The following is a 17,801-nucleotide window of genomic DNA, read 5'->3' on the forward strand; positions in this document are numbered from 1 at the left end:
GCACCAGTTCCCTCAAAATTACAGGTACACCTTGCTGACGAGTGCTAAGTAGCACGAAACCCGGGTCCAGGGTTTCCTGTTGACTACCTCCAACCACCATCTAAATATCCAATGTATATTTGAATAGTTTCTTTTAAATATACTAGGACTAAATAGCCGTCCAGTGCTTCCAGGTTTTCCATAGTGGTCTGGCATTAATTGACTCATGAATTCAACTATTAAATTATTATAATATCCACAAAACGCCATTCTGATTATGAAACCTCATCTGTTTTATTGACTTACTGAATTATCATAAGTTGGTTTTAAAAATATAAACAATTATGCAGCATAATGTAATAACAGAAAACGTTGTTTTCTCTGTTCTTAAACCATATGTTCATAAAAAATCTAATTCTTTTGTTTCCACACTGTCAGTCAAGGATAGAGATGTAACAGTATTTTGTTAGAAATAATTAAAATAATTCGCTGTCAGAGATTGTTTGGATTTGACGAATATGATTATAGTCACTTCCTTATCATATATGTAGGAAACGTCCATACTTTCTTATGTATTAAGTTTAATTTAATCCTATCTGGATGAAAATTTTTAGTTATTTAAAGACTGAAGCTTGAGCATGACTTTCCAATTAACTGGTAACAACGTGGATATCATAAAAGTGTTTAAAATAACTAACAAGCTGTAAACACCATTTTTACTCCTCTTTGAATAGGTTGTTGCAATCAAACGTTTAGGATTTGACTTTTGTATACAGAAAGAATGTTTGGTAAACCTTTCATTACCATGATACGTTAGTGATAGTTATTTTAATGTTTATCAATTATATTATCTCTTTATTACACTAAATTCCACTGATATTCACTTATGATCTTGAATTGTATTTTAGTTGGCTGTCATGTTAACAATTTTTTTTATTCATTGTCTTTTTTATAATCAATTTTACACTTCAATCCCTACATTTTATAATTACATCTCTAATAATATAAATACTAATCTATCTTAACTATTATATAGAAATGCTCTTAACAAGTATATGTGTAATAAGATTGCTTGAAATGTACTGCTCTAATATATCACTTCGTTTTGATAATTTATGTCTTCTTGTTACACGATACAAATTTATCAGAGGGACCAACAGCTCTGTAGTAATAATAATAATGGATAGTTTTGGTCATTTACAGCAAATGAAAAGCCTCTAAATATGATGAATTCATATTATTTTGTAAATCTTGTCCTTATCACTTTATTCAGGTTTACCGAGGAATTAGGATGCATAAAACTCGATATTCTGTTTCAGTGTATTTTAATACTAGTTATTAACAAGAATCAATCATGTGGATGATATATTTTATGCATAAGGTAAATAATAATGGAGATTTTTAGCTCCAATGAATGATTTCGGTAGAGTTTTCTTCTCTAATCTGGATGGTTTCGTCTTGAAACTTTCGTTATTCTTCTATACAACATCATCAGAACAAACTTTAGGTAGAAATGAACTAACCGAATTTCTCCACTTCTAACTGAGCCTATTCTGTCAACTTTGATCTTGATTGGTTATTGCTGACCTTCAACCTATTATTATCTCGTTCCATATTTTGATCTTATCTTGTTTTGATCAAAAAGGAGGCAAATAATACATCTATTTCATTATTGTATAAAACCTGACGACCATTATATGAAGTATACATTGTATCATCCGTTATTGTAGAATAAACAGTCAGCACAACATACAATGTTTAATAATCAAAACTACTTTATTTACAATCTATATTCATTTGTCTTAGAGTAACAATTAAAAACAAAGAAGACATCATAAGTGATTTATCCTAAAAACAAAAACAAAAACTAAAGTCACATCAATGAATAAATCTTCATAAAAAATCGAATTATTATCTTCATTTATTGTTTAATGATTTCTTTGCTAGCACCTCATTCATAGTTTTATCATAAACGCTTAATATAAATTATTTGTCTTATAAATTATGACAATGATATAATGATCATACAAGGAATGTTTAATTTGTCGGAATAATCTGTTTGATGTTAGATAAAAAATAATGAAATACACATTGATACTGCTTCCTTTAGTAATACAAATTAGAAAATATTAACAAAGTGCTAATGATTATGAATGATATAACATGAATAATGTTGTAACAATAAACATTGTAAGACAATTTACATGTTAAAAACAAACAAACAAATGATGATTACATTGTAAATTTTAAAAAAATTACCATCATACTCCACTTTCTAATTCTTGTGTTTCATTAAGTGTTTCAAATATACACATACGAGAAATTGAATGTGTACTACAATTTGTTGGATTATCAATGAAACAATGTTTATTATTAATATCAGTAGTAATATTATTTCGTCGTCTTATATGTCTAGGTGAATTAGGAGCCGAACGTATTTTTATTTCATTTGTACGAATAAATTCCATATGATTAGGAATTAATGTATTTTGATTAAAAATCGATAACCAGTAAGATACAGAATGTTCATCAGCTATTTCACCTTCAAGTGTTATACCTTCTCCACATCTTGTATAAATATGAAAATGTTTCTCATCTATTGGACTTGAACGTGTATGTTTTAAATTAAATGTCATATAAGGTGGTGAATAATAATCTGGTGTATATTCAGAATTCTGTGGATTTATTCTTGTTTTTAATAATAATACAAAAGTTGGAATATCTATATTATGTGTATTCAGTTTTGATGAAATTGATGATGATTTCTGATAAATTTGTACCCAAATAAGTTGATTATATTTATCTGATGAATTTGATGAATTCACAGATCTTATATATATTTTTCCAAATATAGTTTGTCCTAAATTATTAGAATGATCAACAATATTATTTAAATGATTATTATAATTCATATGTCCATCATTTTGATTGTAATTTGTGTTGTTAGTACAATTACCATTATTGTCAACATTATTATTATTATTATTATCACTGTCATTGTTAATATAAAATTTCGAAAGTGGTACAGTTAATGATTTACAATCTTCAGTTGGTTCACTTATTGTCTCTAATATATCCTTTTCATTAATAATTGGATCAATTAAAATCTGTGGAAGATTATTCATTTTTAATGAATGATTTAATAAATGGATGTTAACTTTTAATATAATAAAATGAATATGATATTTTGAATATCATTGTTAAAATATGATTTATTATTTACAGATTAATATTAATTATTTGAAAATTTGTTGATTAACGAACCAATCATAATTAAGCTAATAAATGTTAGTTATTTATAGAATCTGTATAAATCAACCAATCATATACTTGATGTAAATTTCTTTACTATGATTGGATGATTGAAATGATCAGTTTAGGGGTTGTAGAGATTGTTAAGTTTTTGATTGAAATCATGAGTCAATTGAAGATAGACCATTATGGAAAACCTGGAAGCACTGGATGACCGTTTTATTAATAATATGAAGAAGACTAAGCTTCGCTTATCAAAATAGCATATGGACTATCAAATAGACTTTAAGTGACCCAAGATATACCTTCATAAGTTTGTGAAAATCAGGATAGAAACTGAATGTTAACTATTTTGTTTATTACATAAAAAAACAAAACAAATAAACGGTAAATTTAAATGATCAAGGTAATTTAACAGAACTATTTTATTATTGTAAATGTTGATTATGTTTAAGGAAAACACAGATAAAGAAATGAATATTCTGAATAACAACTAAAAATAAAATGTTTTTCTATTTCTCGTTTGTGAATGAAAACTTAAGTAATAGAAACAAAAAGAGAACAAGATAAAAGTTGTTTATTTTTCATGAAAAAAGTGGAAGCATAAGTTTAAAAGTTTTTGAACAATGAAATATTTACTACCTTTATTCTGTTTATTTCATTCGAATCTAAGATACTCAAAACCTATCACAAATGCTTGGAATTTCAGAAGAGGTTTTGTGGAGATTTTAGTAATTTCAGTAGTTGAAATCATGAGTCAATTAAAGTTAGACCACCATGGAAAACCTAGTTAATAAGATATTATGCTAACATCTACTTTTTCTGTACTAGTAAAACTTATTCATAAATGTGCTAAGCTAACAGTTAAGTTGATTTTTTATCTACCACCAAGAGAAATAAGTAGCGAACAATAGTAAGATGAAAAAAACTTTTCCCGAAATTAGATATTTCTGCACACATTACAGAACACTGATGTCAATCAAACATTGATCTTAGTGCGTGTAAAAATTAAGTTTAGATTTTTCAGAATATGTTCGTCATTTTCAACATAAATTGTTAATTCAATAATAAAAAGCCTTAAGATTATGTTTCTTTAATTACATCATACAAGTGAAGAATGTCAGTGAAATGGTAAAGAAATAATAGTTTTAGATTTTGTGTAAAAAGAAATGTTTGTTTAACAATACTAACTATCAGTAGTTTGTACTGATTTGTAAATTTGAATGTTATTTTAATCATAACACTATTAATAGTTTTAGAATATTTAATAATTATGAAGCACTAAAAGTTTAATTTCTTGAAATTCAACCAGTCATGTGACATGAATAATAAAAACTATTTACAAAGTAAATCCAACCATTAGCTTAACTATCATTCTATGCTTTTAGTGGGTTTTAGTTGGTATCGCTAATTACACTGCATAATCATCCAAAAGATTATCAAATAATACCAATTTTGGATGAGGATAATTGTAGAAGAAATGTTTATTTCATTGTTCAGCACAATTACCAGAAGAACATTACTTGAACCATAGAGAAGTAATGTACAGAAAATGGACATTAACATATTAGTGTATAGTGGAATTGATTTGTGGGAATCTGTTAATGATATATCATTTTAATATAAAGGATATCACTATTCATCAGTTTGGCTATGCTTAAAAGTTTATATCATGTAATAACTGATAATTCCTTGTCGAATAAACATTTATTGACTATACTTGTTAAATATTCTGACTGCCTCTTATTTTACCTCGTACTTAGTAAAGCCAAATTTCACAAGTAAAACTCACTTTGATTTGATCAACATTCACAAATTTATCATCATTTCATTTGAGAAATATTAAGGATATCAGTTAAGAAAATCTAAAATGTATTCAGTGAATTCTTGTATATATCACATTACTTTGGTTAAAGAATGTCATCAAGTTCCAATGTACAACTTTAAAATACAAACACATTAACTGTATGTTGGAAGTTATTTATGTACTTACTTACGCCTGTTACCACTCATGGAGGAGCATAGGTCGAACATTACCATTCTCCATCGAACTCTGTCCTGGACAATCCTTTCCAGTTCTTTCCATTTACTATTCATCCTTTTCATATCTGCTTCCGATTCTTGGTGCAGTGTGTTCCTTGGTCATCCTCTTTTGCATTTCCATTTATAATTCCCAATTAATACTTGTCTCGTGATGTAGTTTGATGATTTTCTCAATGTATGTCCTTTCCACCTTCAAAGTCCTTTCCTAATTCCCTCTTCATTTGAAAGCTGGATTTTTTTTCTTTTCCACAGTAGACTATTATTGATGATATCCGATCAACGGATATGGAGTATCTTTCGTAGACAATTGTTCATGTTCGAATTACTACCTATAAAACCAGAAGTCTAAACAGTTAGAAAAGTAGATCAGTAAAACATAAGTCATAAATCAACTGAGAAGTAAAAACTCAATTTACTTAGTTTCAAATATTTACCTTCATATTTTTATGCAAAAACAAAGTTTGTTGAGGGTAACTAAATAAATTCATTTTCAATTCTGTCAAGTTAATTTTTTTGACAATAAAAATCATGTTTTGATATTTTCTTTTTACCTCAATAACAAGATATCTACATTCTTGTTGAATGATAATTACATAACCATAATTTCTATAACTGAGAATAAGATAAATATATACATATACAATGAATAGTTAAATCAGATGAAATGGATTTTCATTAATTCATGACATAAATTTCGACGTTTTTAGAGTACAAGTTATGTTTTATTCCAAGACCCCATTTATAACATTTTCATTGAAGTGTATAATAACTGTGTTAAAAATCACTTGGTATTGTTTAATTGAATCTTCCCATTCATGTTTAGAACTTCAATTGATCAGTCTCATTTTGTCATATGTGCATACTGTGCGTATTGTCCTGATAATAGGTTCGAGTCCCAGGATGAACATCAACTCTGAGATACAGGTACATTCAGCTGATGACTCCCAAATAGGACTAAAAGCACGTCCTGGATTCCACTGCTATACACTATCCATCATCGCTCATTTTGCGTTAAAGATCGTTCATTATTATAAATAGAATTATTCGTATATTTTACTTACTTTACTTACTTACGCCTGTTACTTTCAATGGAGCATAAGCCGCCGGCCAGCATTCTTCAAACCAACCTGTCCTGGGCCTTCCTTTCCAGTTCTGTCTAATTTTTTTTTACAAGATGGGGTCGCTAAACCCATGCCCAACCCCCCTCTTTCACCTGGGCTTGAGACAGGCAGTAGTCCCAGAGGGGCTCCAGGTGGAGTTATTCGTTTTTGATGGAGTTTTGTTCTCTGAGCTGGATGGTTATTCGTATTTTGTAATGATTCCTTATTCACTTGATACGACACCACTTAGCTATGTATGAAACTGAATGTAAAAGAATAGTTTGTTTACAAATTCACTAATAAAATCAGTTTGATCACAAATTTCTATCAATCAATACAGAGCTGAAAAGAAAAATTAATTATTTTCTCTATTACCATTGCTAAAAATACCTAACTTAGTGAAAAAAACACAATTTTAAACCGATCAAGACAGTCGGATACAAAAGGAATCAGTAGTTATGACAGAGATCAATAGAAAAATTTCTCACATACGTTTACTATTATACAAAAACAACTGAGCGGATATAATTTCTTGTCGGAATTTGTTATGCTCGTAAATAATTTCATAAATTATTATAACTTATTCGATTGATTTGTAAAGAGTTATACTGTCTAATATGTACCTTTCAAGTTAATAGCGTGACTTTCAGTTGCGATTTGAATCATTTTTAAACGAAATTAAGAAAACTGATTAAACTAGAAAGTAATTAAACTGGAAAGTAATTTCATATCATCAGACCTTCATAAGTTGTAGAAATAATTTCAGATCGTTTTTATTTACCAATAAATTTGTGATCAGTTTATAAATGTGCAAAGTGGAACACAAAACTTGCGCTAGATTCTATTGATAACGATTCATGTTCATATACAATATACCTCATTGTGAACATTGACTGATAAACTACCTTGATTAGTATTCCGTTGTTCTATTTAAACTTGGATTAATTTTAATTCGGTTATTTATTCTCTGAAGAAGTGACGTACACTAAGTCACGAAACGTCAGAAAATCTAGTTATTCTACTCATTGGGATATTACAAATATATCACTTATTTAAGTGTAATCAATATTGTTCTCTTACATGTGTTGTGCTAATTTTTATGATGGACCAATGTCATTTGAAAGTGCGAATGAACGGAAATCAATATTTCATTTTAAGGCAAACTTAAGTAATATCTATCGATGGAACATCTAACTGAACTGAGTAGCCAAGTAAATACAGCGTTGGGTGCTATAAGTTAAAAGCATTAGATTCAAGTCTCAAAGTGAATATAAACACTTGGGTGGATGTACATCTAGTTAACGAGTCACGTAAAACAATAAACGCATTTTTTGTCCTTCTCAGTCAACCACTTTCTAACTTAACTTAGAAATACTGTATACTTAATGACATGATCGAGGAAGTTCTCTTTGAAAGTATATAATCTATAAGTGAGCAATTAGTGGCAGCCTTTAACTTCAATAACAGAAAGATTCCAACTCTTATAAGTGAATAATGATGTCATTTATTTTATTTAAATAAAACCTTTTATATCATTCCCTTCATTCTCTTTTGACTCTATTAGTTGTTAGTTGAACCATGACAAAATAAATCTTTATCTAACTCATACCGACTAATACAAACTATGTAATTTCTAGATATAAGGGTGGTAAAATTTTGAAATCATGCCATTAACATAATGTAAAATCAAATTAAAAGCCTAGTGTATATTTGATTTTCCTAAAATAATTTCCATTGATCATTGAAACAAGGATTTTGAATTTATTTTTGTGTAGGCAATACCCACCATTTACAAAATACTTACATGGATTCACACAAATTTGAGTTATTTCTAGTGTCACAGCATAGATGCTAAAAGCTTATTTGTTTATTTATTTATTTCAATAGTTGAAATCATGAGTCAATTGAAGCTGGACCACCATGGAACACCTAGGAGCATTGAACTGGATGCGCACTGCTGAGGAGTCCCATACTAGAACGAAACGGCCGTCCAGTGCTTTCAGGTTTTCCAATTGACTCATGACTTCAACTACTGAACTTACTAAAATCTCCAAAAAACTCTTTCTGATAACAATCATCTGCTCAGTAGTGACTAACTTCAAAAGATACTCCCGGAGTTCTACTGAGAAGCCGTTACCAGTGGAGTCCAACCAGGTCTGTTGTGAGATATCAGCTCACTGAAAACAATAGTGTACGGTGGCGCGATTTCGTGGATTAGTTAAAGTTAGACATTAACACCGTTGGATACCAGCCAGCTCAATGTTTAAGTGGTTAAGCGCTCGCGCGTGAGACTGATACATCCTGGCTTCAAATCTCGCAGTAGGCGGGAACGTGGATGCGCACTGCTGAGGAGTCTCAAACTAGAATAAAACGGCCGTCCAGCGCTTTCAGGTTTCCCATGGTGTTCTAGCTTTAACTGACTCATGATTTCAATCATTGAAATTACTAGTCTCCACAAAATCCCTTTCTGATATTATTTTTGTTGAAAATCATAACCATTTTATGAAGCGATTGATATTACAGGAAGTTTTAAATTTGTCATTTAAAATGTGAACTTCAATTCATTACAATTTCATGTAATTTAACAGCTAAATATGGTAGTTAGACTTGATTTCATTATGAATGTAACTAATAATGATAACCTTCCATTATATTGAATGTTCAGAATTACTTTAAATTGAAGTTTGTTTTTCCAAAAACCATATGATCTTATACGGATTATACTGATTTGTTCTAAGTAATTCATCACGTTCATGTTATATGTAAACCAATCCTACATTTTTAATGATAGTTATTGTTAATTTAATGTAATAAAATCAATAAAAGGAATTATATTCTTCATTAGTCAAACTCGTTACAGTTTATTCTTTAGCAGAATATAAGAAAAATGTATTTTAATGAAAGGAGAGACTATAATTTATGGACGAACCAATCACGTATAAGATAACAGATCTTGGATTTTGGCACGAAATTCACTCAATCATTTGGCTAACTAGAGTTCTGGCATTATAGCTGATGTCAGTTTTATAAGCCTCACTTGGTCCTAGTTATTAGGTGAACACTCTCAAGGTCACTTTAGCGTCGCTCAAAGGTCATCCATAAATCATAGACTCACAGCAAATTCTTATCAAATTTTCTAACCACATTTAGTTATATTTATTCAAAACATTTCAGCTGTTTAAATTCATAGCATTAGAGTATAAAAATATATTGAAAATTCGAAATTATCAGAAATTAATTTGTAAATTAGCAACCGAAGGTAATTACCAAAGAACCCTAGACCTAGATTTCATATCATTTAGTATTCGTCAACAAGACGCGCCTGTGGTCTTGAGAGACTTGATGATCCCTTGATGATTGGATTCTGTGTCACCCAGCTTCACAGTCACAGACATTACCACTAGCACTAAGAAAGACTTTAAATACATGACATTGGTCAATACTCAGTGATTAAACAATTGTAAGAAATTTGTATCTTCTAATGAATGAAATGACAAACAAAAGTGTTTTTACTGACGTTTAACTATTTTGAGCTAATGGCTGTTTCAAAGTAATAATTACCTGAAATTTGTCAGAAATTCAAAATCATTCAAATAATACCCAAATTTTTCTCTCAAAACAATTAAACTTGAACATAATTTGAACGTGAATGCATTACAAATCCACTCTGTACCACTGAAATGGTCTTATTAACATAGATGAAGAAATGATACAAATATATATGTTAATCTATCTACTAGACAGAAGTGATAAAGTCAACTAAACCTCAGGATTCCGTGTCAAGTGTAGGATATCAATAAGTCGAACTTTTTTCTCATTAAATGTAATTAAACTTTCGACTTTAACAGTTCATGTGTTTCTAGCTGTATTTATAAACTTAGTTTTGAAAATATAGAGACCAATTTGATTTATGAATTATCCCATTCATAGAATAATAATGTAAACTAACGTCTACCTGATAAAGACGAATGACATTGGGACTCTTCTCTTAATTGTAAAAGTGATTACAATACCTCTAATTGATATATCATTCTTTATTTCTTACACTGTACTGTCCAATTTCGTAAATTACAAAATATGACATGCATACATGATTTTGTTTATAGATAGACTTTAGCTTTTAGCCAACCATGAATGATGAAATATTATTACAAATTGAAATTTAATTATGATCAAGAACCGATCAATGTTAGACCATCATTGAAAACCTGAAATAACTGGACGGCCGTTTCATTCCAGTATGGGACTCCTCATTAGTGTGCGTCGATCATGAATGATCTTCAAATATAGAAATATTGAAAGTCACAAGATGTAACTGTGTGTTTAGCAATAATTTGTCACAGATTTGACACAGATCATTTCTTTTTGCATTGTTATTAAACTTTAAGTCTTCATCAATAAAATAAATTGATAATTAAATGAATATGTAAATTATTTAACCTAATCTCAGTGGTCTAAAGGAATGACTTAAATAGAAATAGTGATGTGTCCTTCATTTATTCAGATTAAGACTGTCAATTTTCACTGAGAATGATTTTCATACCAAGAGAGGATAAATGTCCAATCACTTCTGGTTTCTATTGTTAAGCTGAAATCAATCTTTGATACAAGATATTTAAACTTTATATAATCTGTACAACATCTTGTGAAAGAAAGAACTATAACCCCTCGTTGTTAGAAGACTTGGTTCATTTAGCAGTTACAGTGTTGAATAACTGTTACTTTGAAAACATCTTTGAGTGGCTATTTATTACTTTTGAACTAGTATGTTTAAGCGCTTTTGTTGTAATTATTATCATGATAATAGCAAAAGAATTAGATGTTGCCAGTGGAAACTTATTTTTTTATTGTGATCCTATAACTCAACGTTCATCCAGGTAAAAAATATCACGTGAACATAGATGATGAATGAGATGGACTTAGTAATTGAATGTGAGATGATTGTTGCTTAGATATAAACTTATCCCAAGATAGTCTTTACTGACCTGATAGTAGCCAGAAATTGTAGAGCTGATGAAGAAAAGATAATTTCACTTATTTCCGAAAATTAAGGTCACTATCGAACAGAAAATTTCAATTTACGCGAAAATGATGAGTTAGAAAATCATAAATGCGATTTTATATAGAAAAACGAGTCTTGAATTTTTAATAAGTGTGAATCACTTGAAAAAGTGAACACTTTCAACTCTGTATACGCTATAAAAAACAGACTAGTAGAAGTTGTATTACAATTGGAACAGTTAACGTGTAAGGTCAACTCGAATGGATGAGGTATTTCTATTAACATTGAAATATATACCACTATGACATTCAGTTAAATAACGTTAGAACGGTTAATCGATTAATTTTACTTCTGGTTTCTATTTAGTGACACCACATTATACATTGTTATATGTTATTTTTCTGTATCATTTAAATGAGCGTAAATTTAAGCAAAAAAGGAAGTTAGTTTGATTAATTGTATTTCGACAACTGTAAACTGCTTTTCTTATTACATTAATTGTAGAAGAAACTGTGTGCGGAATTCAAACCTTCAGTATTTCTGTGAGTTAAACAAAGTTAATTTATATTCATTAAAATAACATGACCAAACAAAAACATCATAAGATTACTAAGAACGTCAGTAATATTTTGGTGTATGCTACTTATGTCTCTTGTTATATGTAGTATGTAAGACCAATCGGAAATAGCAAATCTGGCAGCAGAAGGCTAAGAATATCGAGTTGAAGACAATGTAAGTGGAATTAGGAAGGAATTGTTAACTGGAAGAACCGTACAGGACATGAAGGACAAATAATGGAAATTTACATATGAAGTATTCAATGCATACTCCTCATATTTTACCAAGAGACTCTGTAATTTTGTATTTTAAAACAATCGGTTATCCCCATTTGTGTTCTCGTTCATTACAATATGACCAACTGTGATAATAGTAACATCAGTAGATTTAAATAAAGGGTTGAATAAAACCAAGGGGTAGGTGGAATACAAAGTTAATACATAGGAAGTTACATTTTACCAGTGCGATAAAATATTATGGGATATTCAAAATGATAACATTTCATAAAAAATCACTGAGTCCATATAAAAGATTTATCAGCTCAATTAAATTTAGGATGAAACCCACGTCCTGTGTTCCACTGCTAGCCATCATACATCCAAGCTTATAATGCTTGTGAATTAAGGCAATATCGAGGCAATACGCACAGGAGGCACATATGTCGATAAGAGATTAATCAATTGCATTCATAAACATCAATGGGAAGATTCAAGTAAACAGTACCAAGTAAATTTAAACTTCACCCCATTGCACAAGGTAGTGGCTTTCCGTTCTCAGTACCTAAGTAGATTACGCGATGGTGTTTGGAGCAAATGGCACTGGGTTTGAGTCCCAGATTGAATATAAAATTTGGGATGGAGATACACCCAGCTAACGAGTCCTAAATTGGACGAAATGTGCATCCTCGATTACACTGCTAGCCACCATCCATCTTTGTTTATAATGTATTAAATTTGTGCCAACGTAACCTGTGAGTGAACAGTGAGTAATTGAAATATTACTATCAGTGAAATTATGAAATTATTTGTATCGTTAATTGCTTGTAGAATCGGAATACATTTACAGGACTCCTTAAGAATTACTATAAATGATAACATATTCTCTGCTAACTATATTTATTCAGTTTAATTTAAGTGATAAGACAATCACGAACCAGATAACAGAATAGGTAATCTTCCAATGAAAATGTTGCATTCTTTCAATGGATTCGAATCTCACGAGGCGGGATCATGTTTGCGAGCTGCTTAGAAGTCCCACGATAGGACGAAACGACCGTCCAGTTCTTCCAGGTTTTCCATGGTGATCTATCTTCAATTGACTCATGATCTCAACTATTGAAATTCCTTATTAATTTATCGTTATATATAACGAACGTAATGACCACCTTAATTTCACATCGTAATACCAATCGACAACATGTGATATGTTTTAAAGATTGTGAAAAATAGTATATATAAAATTTTATTTATTATAACATTCCGCATGAACTAATTGAATAGAATGTAATTAAACGGAGTGTACAATAAAACTATACTGATGTGAACAAATTAAGTTGATCATATCAATACTGAAAATATGGCACCATTCCACAATATTGACAAATAAATGTGTTGTTTTAGTTTTTAAGCCTAAAACTAGCACATTATATTAATGAATATACATTCCATATGAACTGTTAGCCTAAAAACTATACTAAATAACGTTGTAATGATTCATTTATATGTAGAGTCGACTGTTTTTTATTATGCATATAAAACAAATTATAACATTTACATCATAGTAAATCATAGTTTGTGGATGTTAACAAAGTTGTCCAAGAAGTGAACAAATACTTGACTTTGGTGGAGTTTTGTTCTCTGAGCTCCACCAAAATCATCCACCTGAGCTACAAATCTTCTCCACCATCTCAAAATACTTGACTTACAGTTAAGTCAATTTTTGCCCCAATCATAAAGTTAATGTTTCTACATGTGTTTAATAGAGTTTTATGTCACATTTGTTTTAAATACTTATCATATTCCATAATTAACAGTAATACTCCATAGAATTCTCAGTACAATTTAGTCAGCTGATTGTTTCGCCTTGCCTACTTTAGCATGAAGTTCAGCAACTGTAAAAAATGATACTTGGTTAAGTGTTTTTGATTTCATTAGCCTGCCATAATTAGTACATATATCAAATGACTATTTTTCAAGTCAAATTGGATATTAACATGAACAGGGAAGAGATGAATTGTTCTAAAAATAACTGAAAGGGTAGATATCTTCCGTATCCTAAAACATTGTGGTAAAATGACAAGTGATGAAGTACTTTTCTTCAAGTCGTTTTATTATTAAGATTATTATGGAACTTCGTCAGTAGTAAAACGTAACGTCGATGATAATATATCTGAATTTCTAACTGTATAATTGATTGTCTTATTAATTATTTTTACTAATATTAATTTTAATATGATGGGTTGATGGTGATTATTAAATCTCTGATAAATACATCAAGGACTGATCTTATTTGAACAGTTATTGAAAACTATAGGGGAGATATTTTATTTTAATATAGGACTCATTTAGTGTGTATTTTTTATCCACAAGTTCCATGTGAATCGAATGAAGAAATTTAGGGCATGTAGTGAGCGTCAAGGTTTCTCACCACTGGCTAAGCGGTCAGAAGTTTAACCGCGCTGACTAGGATAAACAGAAGATGATCTAAGAATATACTCAGCATATTTACAACTGAAGAATATCTGGAACTCAAAACAAATGTCAATCAACAATAAAGACATATTTTTCAATACAAATGTCAAAACAGTTCCACTATATGGCACAGAAACTTCGAGAACTACGAAACCAATCATCCAGAAGATACAAGTGTTTATTAACAATTGTCTACACAAAATACTTCGGATCTATTGCTCAAACACTATTAGCAACAACCTACTGTGGGAGAGAACAAAGTAGATTCTAGTGGAGGAAGAAATCAGAAAGAAGTACTGGAAGTGGATAGAACATACATTGAGGAAAGCAATGTACTGTGTGATAAGGCAAATTCTCACATGGAATCCTCAAGGCCAAAGGAGGAGAGGAAGACCAAAGAACATATTACGTTGACAACTGGAGACAGACATGAGAAGAATGAACAAGGATTGGATAGAACTGGGAAGGGATGTCCATGACAGTGTGTTGGATAATGCTGATCGGCGACCTATGCTCGATTGGGGGTAACAGGAGTAAGTAAGTAAGTATTTACATAAATCCTAATAAATTTGTCTCATTATAGTAGATAGTAAATAATGGAAACAGAAGTAAGTAAGTAAGTAAGATCTAAGAATATCTCGAATTCATCCTTAAGTTCCAGTTCCAGTTTTATTATTAGAATTTTTATATTAATTATCAATTCGAAATTTAGTATCAGGAATTAATAACTATTTAAAGTAACTTCATTTTGATTATAAAGCAAATTTAATTATACTATGAATTTATATTGTGTAACTGAAATTAACTAAATTAGGTCATACAATTGTCCGATATAAAATGTATCATGAACTTTATATTCATAATTAATACGTGTGAAATTGGTTCAAAATCATCAATAATGAAATAGTTCATTGGTCATGTAAAATATTTCACAAATTTTAATAGTTTGTTAGGTCAATAAACGAATGAGCAACAACATTGTCTATTTTGATTCAAATGATGTAATATATTCAAGGATAATTTATTAATAGAAATCAATGATGGATAAGTTTGATTGGTAAATAATAATTCCAATAGTTGAGATCGTGAGTCAACTGAAGCTAGATCACCATGGAAAACCTGGAAGCATTGGACGGTAATTTCGTCCTAGTATGGAACTCCTCAGTAGTGCGCATTCACGATCCCACCTCGCGAGATCCAAATCCAGGACCTATCAGAATCGCTTGTGAGCGCTTAAACACTAGACCGTTGAGCCGGCATTCAACGGTGTTAATGTATAACTTCAACTAATCCACGAAATTGAGCGACACAGTCACTAGTGAACATATGTTGATTAGTATTAGAAGGGGTTCAGTGGAAATAAATAAATAAGTAGTAAGTTGATTAATTCTGCATGGGTACTTAATCTATTTATGTGAAAACAAAACTGTTAAAATTCTAAATGTTAACCACGGTAAGATTCTTAGGGGATTCAAGATGATACTAATTGCTAAACTAGTATCATCTCTCTACTAGACATGTTGTAGTGAACGAAGATTTGGTGGGTATGATCAGTGCCGCTTCGTCAAACCACTCCACTTGGTATCTCCTTTATGCAACAGACCGCATAGACCAACTACCATTTTCATGGACACGCAAAAGTGTCCTCCTCCTCTCTTTATTCAATGACGCCAGAAGAAGAATTGCTAGGGAAAAGCAATTTTATTATTTAGTGCCAAATTATACAGCAACTTGGAAAAATATGTAAATCATACACTAAATGCATCATTTGCACAGCTTTATTGCGTTGTCCATAACATACTCCACTATTCCTCTAATACTGTTGTTACTTTGAACTCATTCCGATTTTCTTCCTGTTCTCTTCATTCCAATCTGTTTTCAGACATTCCACTTCCTATTAGTGCTACATAATACTTGTATCTGTCGGTATAAGTAGCATGCTACACAATATATGATTTGTAATTATCGACTGTAATACATTTCTAAAAATGTTATTCTTTATAGCAATAACATTACTAGAAATACGATACGTCGAGTTTAATATTACAAATCTTTCTTATCTAAAATCACTTTAAGTTTAACGTCACAGGAATAAGATAACATCAGTACCTACTTACTTACGCCTGTTACCCCTAATCGAGCATAGGTCGCCGATCAGCATTATCCAACACACTGTCATGGACATCCCTTCCCAGTTCTATCCAATCCTTGTTCATTCTTCTCATGTCTGTCTCCAGTTGTCAACGTAATATGTTCTTTGGTCTTCCTCTCCTCCTTTGGCCTTGAGGATTCCATGTGAGAATTTGCCTTATCACACAGTACATTGCTTTCCTCAATGTATGTTCTATCCACTTCCAGTACTTCTTTCTGATTTCTTCCTCCACTAGAATCTACTTTGTTCTCTCCCACAGTAGGTTGTTGCTAATAGTGTTTGAGCAATAGATCCGAAGTATTTTGTGTAGACAATTGTTAATAAACACTTGTATCTTCTGGATGATTGGTTTCGTAGTTCTCGAAGTTTCTGTGCCATATAGTGGAACTGTTTTGACATTTGTATTGAAAAATATGTCTTTATTGTTGATTGACATTTGTTTTGAGTTCCAGATGTTCTTTAATTGTAGATATACTACCCTTGTTTTGCTGATCCGCTCCTTCACTTCTGCATTAGATCCACTGTGTTCATCAATGATGCTGCCAAGATAACATCAGTATGCAAATATATTTCCTAATTATCTTACTAAATAACATAAAAAAACATAAAATTGTTTTAAAAGCTGTATCCATACTACAGACCCAATTTGAAACTTACTATTCCCCCCCTCAAAATGATAAGTAATTTATTTCGTTAAGTATTGTGTTGATAACTTAATTTTAATTGTTTCTGGAGAAATATACTTTCTGGTAGCTTTTTTGTTCCGTAGACAATGTTTACACGTATTGTTACTTATATTCTGTAAATATGTAAACTATTATTATCATTAGTATTTAATAAGAAACTTTGCTTACCATGAATAAATCATGTTTCATCTATAAGCAAATGTTTTCTACATTTATTATAGTATATATTTTACTAAAAAAAATGACTTGTTTCTGTAATTAATCGATTGTTGACAACAAATACTGTTAAAATATGAAATAGAAACTTGAGATGTTAATTTGCAGTTTTTCTTTGGTTTT

The 17,801-nt window shown here is 30.4% G+C and overlaps 1 protein-coding gene across 1 annotated transcript; it reads right to left on the bottom strand.

Moving 5' to 3' along the window:
• Positions 1–2,240: 2,240 nt before the first annotated feature.
• DHX9_1 (ATP-dependent RNA helicase A) lies at positions 2,241–3,104 on the bottom strand (the record flags this gene model as incomplete). The annotated part of the gene is made up of 1 exon (XM_012936735.2): positions 2,241–3,104. The coding sequence occupies one exon, from the start codon at positions 3,102–3,104 to the stop codon at positions 2,241–2,243; it is 864 nt and encodes a 287-aa protein (XP_012792189.2).
• Between the last annotated feature and the right edge of the window lie 14,697 nt (positions 3,105–17,801).

This window comes from Schistosoma haematobium, chromosome 1 (genome assembly GCF_000699445.3).
Source record: "Schistosoma haematobium chromosome 1, whole genome shotgun sequence".
NCBI classification, from domain to species: Eukaryota; Metazoa; Platyhelminthes; class Trematoda; order Strigeidida; family Schistosomatidae; genus Schistosoma; species Schistosoma haematobium.